Source organism: Syngnathoides biaculeatus, chromosome 4 (genome assembly GCF_019802595.1).
Source record: "Syngnathoides biaculeatus isolate LvHL_M chromosome 4, ASM1980259v1, whole genome shotgun sequence".
Classification (NCBI taxonomy): Eukaryota; Metazoa; Chordata; class Actinopteri; order Syngnathiformes; family Syngnathidae; genus Syngnathoides; species Syngnathoides biaculeatus.
Genome location: NC_084643.1, coordinates 7086931 through 7099422, shown reverse-complemented (window position 1 = coordinate 7099422; position 12492 = coordinate 7086931). Strand labels below are relative to the sequence as shown.

Sequence of the window (12492 nt, the reverse complement as noted above, 5' to 3'; positions counted from 1 at the left end):
CTGCCTTGTCGGACTGCTACGCCGTGTATGACCCAGTTTCCGGAATAAACTACACTGAACATTATGCCTCTTCTTCGAAGGCCTGCATTTGGGTCCAGCCCCGTACAGGAGGTTTATGACAGATACAGTATTTCTTTAGATTTTAGATCTTTTTTTTTCTGGCTGTTAAATGTTGACGCAAGAATTATTTGGGGCTCGGTGTTTATTAGCATCAATGTGATTATTTGAAGGAATATGGTATGTTAAAATAGGTTTCTGGTCAAAGATTAATTCCAGCTGCTCCTTAAAGCTAGACTTTTTTTTTTTTTTTTATGGCTTGCCTGCAAAATCATTGATACTTGTTTTTTAGAGCAGAGGCCCTTCTTTGAGGGGATTCGAGTTTTTTGAATAATTTGAGCTGATTGGGTGCTAATTATCCCATTTCCCCAAGGTTTTTATAAACCAACACTATTAATAACAATTAATTGGGGGCACAGCCTTTCCAGGTTTTTGAGGAAATGCGTTCTTTGAGATTGTTTGATCGGCTTTCATGTCGACGGTCTTTTAATCACATTCTGGATTAAAGGCGCAGAAAATCAGGAATATCTTTTTTTTCTTTGCTCCATGTCTCTCCACGTGCTGTAGGTTATGAATATAATTTGATAGCCATTGTTAATATATGACTGACGTTATTTGTAAATATTCACACTAAACTCCAAACTAATTTTACAATGAATTATACAACGAGAGGAGTCCATGCCGGTGTGACGGTCTGAGCGCTCCTGTTGCTGAAAAGTCTCCTTGTGATGAATGCACATGCGCATATATTTTGTAAAATATCGGCCAGTCTGAAACATCCCCAGCCATGCTTTAGCATTTGTTTTAAGGTTAGGGTTAGGTTATAACGTATGTTAGCTCCCTCGATCTAGAAGAAGGGGAACTATGAGACCGGGTGATTTCCCAGTAAGCATCGGCTACGTACCCAGAGTTCCCCTGTTTGTAACGCATGCGCATTCATCGCAAGGAGACTTTTCAGCACGGGGGAGCGCTCAGACCGTCACACCAGTCCATCAGGGAAATATGATGCATCGTAGGCTAAGTCAGAAAGCTAAAGTTATGGATCATTACGAATTACCCTTCAAAATAAGTGGCTTGAAGACGATTTGGGGGTGGAATGCGCAGTAAATCTGTGTATAAAAGCCGGTGTGGCAAAAACTCTCTGTAACAACACAGGCTAAACACAGCCTCTCCCTGATACACAAAGCTCTTATCGCTTAGCCATGATGCATCCTCGGACCAATGAATTTACGACTTTCCTAATTAGGCTAGGCCTCGGTCCCATCTGGTGGCATTCTAGAAAAAGGCCGATACGTTTATGAGCAGATAGCTGGGTAAAAGCTCCACGGGGAGGAGGACAAATCAGCGACAGAGCGAATTTGTGACTAGTAACCTGGAACTATGTGGCGGAATACATTTAATGTGGCTTTAAACTCTCCATTGTAATAGAAGATAACTAACGACAAAAGCATTCGGCGCATAATCTCCCAATTTGTCCTACATTTTCACTTAAATAAACACTGCCAACAAGTCATGTGCACAGACTGTACACAATTAGCCGTCGTGTACGCGAGACCACACACAAACATGTTGAGAACGTCCCAAAAGCGCGTACACCCCTAGCAAAGCTCGACGAGCCCGGCTCAAGACTCGGCTATCGATCAGCCGCTGGGCACATAACGCGAAGGTCCGTTTGACTCGTACTGTATTATATACGACGAGGTGCCATCGATCACAGGCACTCTATAACGCGCGCCCACGCACGCGCTTCCCCATAAATCTTGAACACTTTCGGTAATGCTTCTTTCAACACATGTAAATGCGAGCCGTTACATTCCCCCGAGACCGAGGATGCCGATTGCTTTTATTTGCCCACGAATGCGTCACACGTACCGTGTCCGCCGGATACGGAGCGCGCGAGGCTAGCGCGATGCATTCAGGGACTCATCGCACTCTATTACTGTCCCCGCTGTAACTTTGCAGCGTCCCGCACTCCCGTTATTGTCTATTTCGTCTCTCATTCGGCGCCGTTATCACATCAGCGGCCGAGCCCCGAAGGAGCTGTGGATGTACACGCGAGCGGAAATTCATCAAATATGATTTTTGCATCCCACGTTTCCCTTTTCGCGGCGGCGGTGGCGCCGTGGCCTCGGCGGACCGATGTGCCGTAGAACTAAACACACAAATGCGGCCGGCAAGGCCACAATATTTAATAAGCCGGGTTTTACGCTTTCATGAATGTTTTATGCACTCGGCGCAAAGCGCATTAGTGGTATCCAGGTTGAAGATTTCTCATCGTGAAACGTGAGCGCCGTTTGGATATTAATTAAGAAAACCAATTGGAAAAACAAAAAGAGCCTCATTGCACAAATGCATTTCCTGCAGTGTTGTTTATACGGTGGAACCTCGAAGGTTGAGATTTCACAATTTCAAACTTTCATCAGACCTCTATTCAAATCTTTTGATCTCTCATATCTGTATCAACCTGTGGACGACCGTCTGTAATAATCCGTTCAATTGTTTCATTTCTAAAATCGTGCCCTGCGATTGGCTGGCAATCAGTTCAGGGTGTACCCTGCCTCCTGCCCGTTGACAGCTGGGATAGGCTTCTGTAGTCCCGCGACCCTCGTGAGGATAAGCGGCTAAGAAAGTGGATGGATGGATGGATGGATGGATGGATAGATTTCTATAAAGAGATTTGCATGCCCACTGTCGAAATTAATCTGTTGTTGTCACCCCAGCCCCAAGGGTCAAGTAGTATTAGTAGTGTCACGAGCCATTGGTGCGGAGGAGGACCCAAACGCAGGACTTCGAGGCAGAGGCATACTGTTCAACACGCTTTATTATAAGCTAATGTTGTGCACAACAACACAGACCAAGAAGGCAGGATCCAAAAAACAACAGAAACAAGGTCAGATAACTATGAGACAACTAAAGAGCGTAACAAAAGCGTGACTGGACTATCATGGCGCAGTGGCGGAGTAACCCAGAATGCGGTAAAGCATACTTAACGAACTGGCAAACGTCAGTGACAAAACTCCAACTTAAAGTGCCACCATCATGAAATGGATGATTTTTAGTATGTTATTAATGAAAAAAAAAAACAGCAGCCGGTATGGACCCAACCGTTTTTTTCACCACAAAACGTGATTTTGACATATTGATTTTTGTAACTCCAGCCATGAAAATCCTCTCGAGGGATTTGTTTTTGACATGAAGCAGGAAGTGACGTTGGAGGCAGTAGCGCGCTCAAGAGGACTCGTTTGTTTCTTTTAGTTTTACCTGCGGGAAGGTAGCTCGTTGTTCCTTCGTGTTAGCCAAAGTGCCGGCTCGTTGCCTTGCTAGATATTGTTCGAACATTTGGGAGGATGGATTCACTCTTCATACTTTTCCAAAAGATTCAGTTCATCGTGAAAAATGGATTGCACGGGTGCAAAGGACGAGAGCTTCGTGGGTTCCAAATGATAGCTAGGTGTGTGTATATAGCTACAAAAAAAAAAAAAAAAAGTTGGGGCGGTAATCCGTAAGTCAGGGGTTCCAAATGTGTCGCTGTGCGCATCGGAAAGGCTTCCGAGCCGCGGAAGTGGATCGGACGGGGAGGCGGTTTGGCGGTTGCTCGCAGGCGGCGTTGTTTTTATCAGCGCCGCGCGGCGGTGGATCGGGCGGGGAGGTGGTTTGGCGGTGATCCGCATAACATCTAAATATGGCTCGAAACGATAGGGTAACGTTGCCCCGGTCACTTCACTCGGTTGTGAGATGTTCTCTTCTTCGAAAAGAGCTTCCGTGTCTGAAGGGGCGTTTCCCATGGTAGGGGCCGCAGCGTGTTTTCAATGGCGAATGTCTTAGTGTGATGTCACGGGCAGGAGATGCAGCCAATACGGCGACCACTTGGATGTCGAATGAGACTTCTGCAACTTTGCGCATGGATGACGCGCTCTCCTCTGATATTTATTCTTTCGTATAGACATTGAAGTGAATAACGTTATATGTGTTTTTCATTTCAATATCTATTTTAGAATGTTTATAGGGATGGCACTTGACCTTTGAATACTTGGTCTAATCCCAGCGCCTCATGCGAAACAGCTGACGTTGGCCACCCCTGGACGTTCAACCTTAATCAGAGATTTCCCATATATGCCCAATATTGTATTTCCATTTTTTGTACTGTAATACTCTCCATTGTCACGGCGGCTCACGTTACAGCCCATAATACTTGATTGGTTGATAAAAGGTCGAGGGGTGGGCGGTTTTATGGTCCATCTCATTTTCTGGCATCTCAGCATTCCAGCGGCCACGAGGTCGTCGTGTCATTTTTTTCCCATCTGCCTGGAGTTTGTTTTTTTGTTGTTGTTGTTGTCCTTGTGCCCCGGACCTACATATATTTGTAACGGGAGCTTCTGTTTGGGTTTTGTTTTTTTCTTTGCAGAAGAGGGGGAACATATATATATACTTGGCATTTACAGTATGAAAACTATCTATTATTCATGTAGGGCGAAAGCCATTGGATATATTTTCCTGCTGGGATGCGAAATGCATGCATATCGTTTTCACTTGCTATCTGTCTTTGACTTGACGTTTTTTTGCTCGGTCACGAATGCACGCGTTGCGTAAGCTCGGCTGATGGAACGATGACAGATTAGATTGAAGGCAAGATGGCAATCTAATCGGGAAGTTTGCGGAGTGAAGACTCTTGAAATGGTTTCATTCCGTTGTTATTATTCCTCGGCTTGATAAATCGTCAGTTCAAGGGTTTTCCCCTCCTCCAAAATAATCACCTTGAGGAAAATGTTCCTTCTATCAGCCAGTTTCGGTCAGGGGGAGTCTAGGTCAAGTACTTTGGGTGGGCTGAGCCCCTGACCTAATTTTGGAAAGTACCACAAACTTTTTACACCTTGAAAACGTTGAAAATTGCCCACTTATTTGATACATTTCAAAAGGCTGGTTCATTGTCAGAAGAGTGCCGACCTTTTGTAACAGGATGAAAGAATACAAAGAGTATTTAATCTCTAACAGGAATATTAAAACATTTTTGGCTTGTCTGTAGTTCTGTTCAAGAAGAAATAATTTTTTTATCAGGTCACCTTTTGATTTGAGTACTATACAACACTTTTGGAAATGTGGAAATGTGCCCAGGAACCAGAAGTTGGAGAACCTTCCTGCGCAGTCCCCACGAATGAAATGAGGTTATTGGAGTGTTTTATTTTTCTCCTTTTTATCTTTTATTGTGTCTTCAAAACATAAAACTCGCCATTTGAGGGCAGTTTCAGTTGTATGAAATATGGTCGGTACAGTACATTACGTCTGTTAGGATTCGAAGCACATAAATGTCTCACAAACGTACACACAGGAAGTCAGCCGTTTTGGTTCCAAGCCGCCATTTTAGAATGATTTGGGTCATTTCCGGTGGTCCTTCGAAAGCGACCATTTTGTCCAATTGATACCAAACTGGGCGGCGCGGTGGATCCGCTGGTAAAGCGTTGGCCTCACAGTTCTGAGGTCCCTGGTTCAATCCCAGCCCCACCTGTGTGGAGTTTGCATGTTCTCCACGTGCCTGCGTGGGTTTCCTCCTGGTGGGCACTCCGGTTTTACTCCCACATCCCAAAAACATGCAACATTAATTGGACACTCTAAATTGCCCCTAGGTGTGATTGTGAGTGCGGCTATTCGTCTCGATGTCCCCCGCGATTGGCTGGCGACCAGTTCAGGGTGTACCCCGCCTCGTGCCCGTTGAAAGCTGCGATAGGCTCCAGCACACCCTCGTGAGGATAAGCGGCTCAGACAATGGATGGATGGATGGATGATACCAAACTCGAATTCTGCATATTAAACAGATGGGCAAGTGTAATTTGCTAAGAAGACCGAGCACGTTCGCGAAGTTTGAATTCTAGCCATAAAATCATGATCATTTTTGGGTCCTTGGCCTCGAAGATTTTGCACGCGTCCTCTTCAGCAAACTTTCCTCGTGAAATGTAAACAATGTTTGGACATATAGGCGACGCTAAATTGTGCAAGTTGTTTCCGTCAACGCGTGTCAGCAGTGCGTGCCGGTGGAGCGCGATGACTCTGCGTCAACAACAAAAATTGCTAAAAAATCACCAGCGCAAGGTCAGGACGAGACCAAACGTCACGCGCTTGCTTGATGGAGAGAGTCCGAGGCGCTCCCGACTGACAATAACGCATAACTCGGTTCCCGATGCGCCGATTTCCTCCACGTGCTCGCGTGGAGCACAACTCTCGAACATTTATTGGCGCTCGCAGCTATAATTCCTCCCTGTAATCAATCGTTACTCGGTCTAATTTACCGTAACTCACTTTTTACAAGGCGGGAGATTTTTTTTTCTTCTTCCTTCATTCAGCAGACATGACTAATTGCCGAATGTAGTGTGGCATAATGTTTTTCCATTTGTCAGTTGAATAAAATGCCGCCGTGTGTGCGTCAGACTCTGAAGGAGGCCAGCGAAAATGCCCGGAAGGACTTCCATCGCGAGGCCGAGCTGCTGACCAACCTTCAGCACGAGCACATCGTCACCTTCTACGGCGTCTGCGTGGAGAGCGACCCCCTCATCATGGTCTTCGAGTACATGAAACACGGAGACCTCAACAAGTTCCTCAGGCATGGATGATCTTTTATTTTTTCCGACTACGCCGTGCGCCGTCTCTTTGACGAAGAGATCGTGCAAAAATGGTTGCAACAGAAGTTCTGGCGTCTGTCAAGCTGTGTGTTCGGGACGGCACGATATCGTGTGCACATTAACACAGAAAGCTTCATCAGCGATTTGGACGCTGTTGGACGCAGCATGTGTCCTGTTACTTTTGTGCGGATAAGCGTTAACACAGGGGTGCCCAGACCTTTTTACCCCAAGATCTACTTTCCAAGCAGCCAGCCTCTCGCGAGCTACCGACGGGAAGGGCGTGGGATGATGATGATGATGATGATGCTCCCAAAGCGTTTCAAGGTTAATGTTATGTTCCCTCCTATATTTAAAATACAGAATTAGCTTTTTGGGCAATGTATCGTCTGTGCTTTCATCCTGGATCAGGCTGTGCCGAGGTGGAATTTTAAAATGACACACCGTCTCATCCTGCACTTTCTACTTTGCCTTCAGACCGGACCTTTCCCCATTCGGAAAAGAGAAAATCTCACGTAGTTTCACCACTTTTTCTTGGATTATTCACATTCTCCGACAGTCGTTGCATCTTAAAACAACAGTGTTTCTTTTTTCAAATTTCTTCATTAATATCGAAAGTAAGCACAAGCAGCATGTCTAGCTCATCTTTGCTCTGCGTTGCCCAGACTGTGTTGCTAACTAAAGCAGCGGCGGTGGACGCTGTCATTATAAAACACATTGAGAGGCTGCGTAAGTACTGTAACATTTGTAATTATGAGTGTATGTCTTTAAGAGCGTGGTTTGGGGTTTGTAAGGTAAACTAGGAAAAAGAGAGTGTGGCAGAGCAGCAATTATTGTTAGAAAAACTTTCGTGTGCTGCCTAAAAGAAACCAGCGGCTTCTTGTTTTTATTTTTTTACAGTACGTATATGAATTGTGCAATTGGATGTAACAACCAGTCATCCCTCACTCATTGAATCAGTTTGCAAAATGCCACAAACCGAATAGCTGGATGTTATACTTTCAATTTGCATTGGATTATTATTTATTTTTTGCGCACAATGCAGAATATCTGCGTAGAGACTGCATCAGTCGCGCACAGTTTAGAGGGAACATTGGCTGACTTTTTTTTTTTTTTGGCACGCCGTCCCGCGATCGACATAGACTGATCGTGACCGATACATTGAGCACCCCTGCGTTATACATGACAGGACAACCCTAACAGGCCTCTCTCCGCGTGCTCCCCCCGTTTAGGGCTCACGGTCCGGACGCGGTTCTCATGGCGGAAGGCCAGACCACCAGACCGGTGGAGCTGACACAGTCGCAGATGCTCCACATCGCCCAGCAGATCGCGTCTGGAATGGTGTACCTGGCGTCACAGCACTTTGTGCACCGCGACTTGGCCACCAGGTTGATCACTTAACGTATCTCGTGACTTATTCATCGAAAAATTCCAGCATAAAGAAAAAAATGCACCAAATGTTGCTTCTTCTCGTTGTCTAATAACAAGTGTGTAGCTTATCCCGAATTCCGGATGGACGCTCTCGCTAATCAATATAACGCAGCAGAATCTACAGTCGAACCGAATGTAAAAGTTCCAGTGCAGATTCCAAGCTTCGAATCAATACCCGACTCGCCTGCACGGGTCGGTTCTCGGCTGACGGGTTCTCGCTCGCCCTCCGACAGGAATTGCCTGGTGGGCGAGAATCTGCTGGTGAAGATCGGAGACTTTGGCATGTCCAGAGACGTCTACAGCACTGACTACTACAGGGTAGGTGTATGTGTCCAGTATTTTATACTTTTTCCGGCCCGCTGCCTCCAAACCCTTCATCCCTGCTGCATGAGGCCCCGCCCCCCTGCCCCCAACCCACATGGGCATCACAGACGGAATCATCCGCAGGTATAAGTAGTCATAAAAAAAATGATTCAAAATGGATATCATTTCCTTTATTCATAGTTTAAACCACAAATATACAATAAACAATGATCTCAAAACGGTTTGTCCATCCATGCATTTTCTAAACCGCTTATCCACACAAGGGTCACGGGGGGGTTTGGATCGTTTCAAATTCTTTTTACATTATCCTTAAAAAGAATAACTTATTCGATTTTTTTTTTTTTATGCACCAAAAATGCATTTGTAAATGTACATGCTGCAAAGACTAACTTCCACTAACAATCCAGGCTAAACTTAGCTCCTCCCGGTCATACAAAGCCTTTTTGTACTTCCAGAGGTATCGCTTGAATGTACCGTAATTCCCGGGCTACAGACCACACCTGGTTACAAGCCTCACCGAGTACTTTTGTAAAGGAAATACCATTTGGTACGTACATATGCCGCAGCTGTGTAAAAGTTGCAAGTGCCCACATTGAAACCCGCATCGAAACACCAGATATTTATACACAGAGTTTAACGCTAGCACCGCGCTAAAGCTAACAGGGCCGGTTAAAATAAAACTTACTGGTAAATATCACTGAGACACGCCAGTAACAGAGCAGCAACATGCTAGCGCAGCACCAGCTCTAGCACAGCGCTAACAGGGCCGGTAAAAGTCACTTCCTTGGCACATACATTCCAACGGTCTCATTTTTACCTTTTCCGCTCGAGTGCCCCCTTGCGGCCGCTAGAAAAAATGCACAAATTAGCTGCATCACCACATAAACGGCAGGGTTGAAAACAATTGGAAAGAAGTCGCAGCTTGTAGGCCGGAAATTACGGTATATCCTTGATACCAATTACCACTTTCCTACATAGCCAGGGCTCTTGTGCCATCTTGTGGCCTTTAAGGCGCTACACAAAGACCACAAAAAAATGCAAATCAAGTTGTATAGGGGGAAAAAATGTTAATTTAGGAAAAGTGAACCGCGTTAAGTACTCAACCACAGATGGGTGCAGTCATTTATTCAGGAGGAGACCTCGAACAAACCTATTTTGAGACATTTGACCTGACTTGCAACGTGCCGCAAAAGCCGAACTTCAGGTCCTCTGAGACTCTTGATGAGGGCTGCTGTTTTGGCTAGCAATTGTGCTGTAATGGGCTCAGCAGTCAAGAACTGAGGTAATTACAGTTAACACGTTTTTCTGAAGGTGCAAAGCACCTAGCGGGTCACAGCGTCTATTATAGTAGCGCGAGAGACATTATTTAAGGGAACATGGTGTTCTCATAATAACCCTCGGAAAGTGCGCATTTATTATCGCGCGTGTTTAAAAACGTGACTGTTGTCTCCAACGCCCTCAAATTTTTGGCCCCCCGCTCCGACTAAGGCCGCGCCCCGACGAATCGAAATTTCCGGGGGAAGCGTCGACAGATGCGCTTAGCGAAAAGCGTTCGTTACGTTCGTTGACCGCGCGCCCGTGACGAGCGCAGATCTTATTACACAGTAATAAACGTAAATTGTTTCAATGTTGTCCGGATTCAACGCGGAATCTCGGCATTGCCCGGAATGAAAGGTGTGCAGATACGAAGACTTCCCTCTGGCTTTCCTTTTGTGCGCTGCGATGGCAAAATAGTAGTCCCTGCAAATCTCCACACCCCCCCCCCCCCACTAGCCTCGCATCCCCCTCCCCTCTACAATAGAGCTAAGTGTGCTGAGGCTGTCGCCATGGCAACACACAAAAGGCAGCGCCGGCGAGCCGCTGAGTTGTATCTGACGTTTTCTCGGGTAGAAAAGTAATCAGGGAACTTGTGTTTAGTATGCTTGGAACGGCGCTGGAGATGCCAGAGGCGGGGGATGGGGGGGGGGTGAAAAGTGTTGGATGCCAGAGGGGACGAAAACAAGAAACAAAACGATACACACCATCAGATAAAGCAGTCTGTGATGGAAGGAGAAAGAATCAGACGGGCGGGGGGAGGGGGGGGTTTCATGTACACCCCAGCCGTTGAAGAAATAAAACAGAAGTGAGCATAAAATGAACTCATCCATCGCAAACGACAGTCGTGTCATTTGGCGTACGTGTGCGGGGAAAGCGTGTTCAGTCGCGATCTTACGTCAGACCGGAGTCGAGGTGACTCATAAAGGAATCGGGCCCCCCTACCTCGGTGTGTGTAGGGGGGTGGAAATAGAAGCAAAGGCGTAGGACTGACGAGGCTGCTTTAACGTCAGCGCATCCGCTTGCAGAAAAAAAAGAAATCAGGCAGGCAGGCAGGCAGGCAGACGCTTTCCTTGCCTCCTTTCGTGTTTTTATTCATAGGCTTTATTATTATTATTTTTTTTTTAATTTCCAGCCAGGTGCTCTTAATGCTAAAACGATCATGTGAATTTCCAGGAAGACTTAGAAGGATTATTACATTTTTGACACAGCTTTTGATGGCTTTATAGTCTTATTTTAACCTGCAGGATTTTTTTTTTTTTTTTTAACAACAATTTTTTTTTTTGGGGGGGGGGGCTTTGTGCTACTCTCATTTTAATCTCCGCAGTTTTGGCGGGGGATATATATATTAGTTTTATTTTAACCACTGACATTTTAACCATCACAATTTATGTAGGATTTATGGTTCTATTACTTCAAATAGTGCAACCTTTCCACAATTTTCCATATAATACTCTGATTTCTCTGATCTGTGAAATTTAGTTTTTTTAGTAGCTGATTCAGTAGCTGAATCATAATCAATTAAATTGAAATAATGCTGTTTTTTTTTATAAAGAAATGGAAATGAAAGTGTTTTTTTCATCCAATTCATTGATTAATCAACAGATAAATGTATTATTGAAACCCTAACTAAATATAAAGGCAATTTAAATTTTTCACACACACATGCACTTAAGTTGCTTACGCAGGCCAGATAAAATGATTTGGGGCCAAATCCGGCCCCCGGGCCTTGAGTTTCACACCGGTCTTTTGTATCCCAATTGTGCAATAGTTGATATTCATAAGAAAATATCATAACCTCCCCCAGTTACGGCGCGAGCGATCGCTTGATTCTGAGCAACCGATGACGGAAAACCAATCCCCAAAAATGAAAACAAAACACTTGAAAGAAGACTTTGAATGCCTTTGCTCCCTAAACGGCGTTCGTTCATAAATATGAGAAAGGAAATTAAACGTCTGATTTGGTTGTACGGTATTCTTGCTAACAAAGCACAGACAGAACCTTTTTCCCCCCCTCCTCACATATTTTCCCATTTTTTTCCCACCAAAAGCAAACAAATCGCACCTCAATGACGACGTCGAGCGGAAAGGACGGCGGCACTTTTATCCTTTCCCAAAAAGAGTCACATGACACATTAACACCGAGACCGTACTTCAACACGTGTTAAGCAAACATTTTGCAAAGCTTATGGAGATTAAGCTAATTATGTTTGGTCTTTCATCTACTGTACGATAATTACGTGTGGGTGCTTTTTAATTGGGAGATTTACTCTCATTAAAATTGTGTATTTAATCTTCGACAGGCTATTACGTAAGATGTTTTTTTTTTCCCTTCCACGAGCAGAATAAATGCAATATATTAAATGAGTGCATCAGGAGAGCGACTTCTTTCTTTCTCAGGAGGAGAAAGAAATACACGTACGCACATGCGCTCTCCCGCCCCAAAAAAATCACTCATTTTAGTTTCCATGGCAACACTGAGGCCAATTAAGGTTCCCGTGGATCAAGGAGTGGGCGGGGTTAGTCACGTAAGCCCAACCCACACAGCATCTTTCCACTGGATTTTTTTATTTTTATTTTTTTGGACCGGCCTCGTTGCCATGGACACGGCAGGCTCCAGGTGCTCATCGCCGAGTGACAAGAATCTCCTCCATTGGCGTTTTTGATACCTCCCGCGCTCATCGGAGTCGTTCCCGGAACACTCCGGCGGCCGCCCGGCGCAAACGATGCGTATTCACGAGGTCGGGAAAAAGGGAGA

The 12492-nt window shown here is 45.2% G+C and overlaps 1 protein-coding gene across 5 annotated transcripts in view; it reads left to right on the top strand.

Annotated features, from left to right (window-relative positions):
* Positions 1 to 12492, top strand: part of ntrk2a (neurotrophic tyrosine kinase, receptor, type 2a) — a 96449-nt gene that overhangs the window by 74401 nt on the left and 9556 nt on the right. For all 5 annotated transcript variants that reach the window (XM_061817205.1, XM_061817204.1, XM_061817203.1 and 2 more), the window contains 3 exons: positions 6477 to 6649; positions 7898 to 8053; positions 8330 to 8414. In XM_061817205.1, the coding sequence (XP_061673189.1) occupies positions 6477 to 6649; positions 7898 to 8053; positions 8330 to 8414 (414 nt within the window). The remainder of the gene's footprint in view (positions 1 to 6476; positions 6650 to 7897; positions 8054 to 8329; positions 8415 to 12492) is intronic.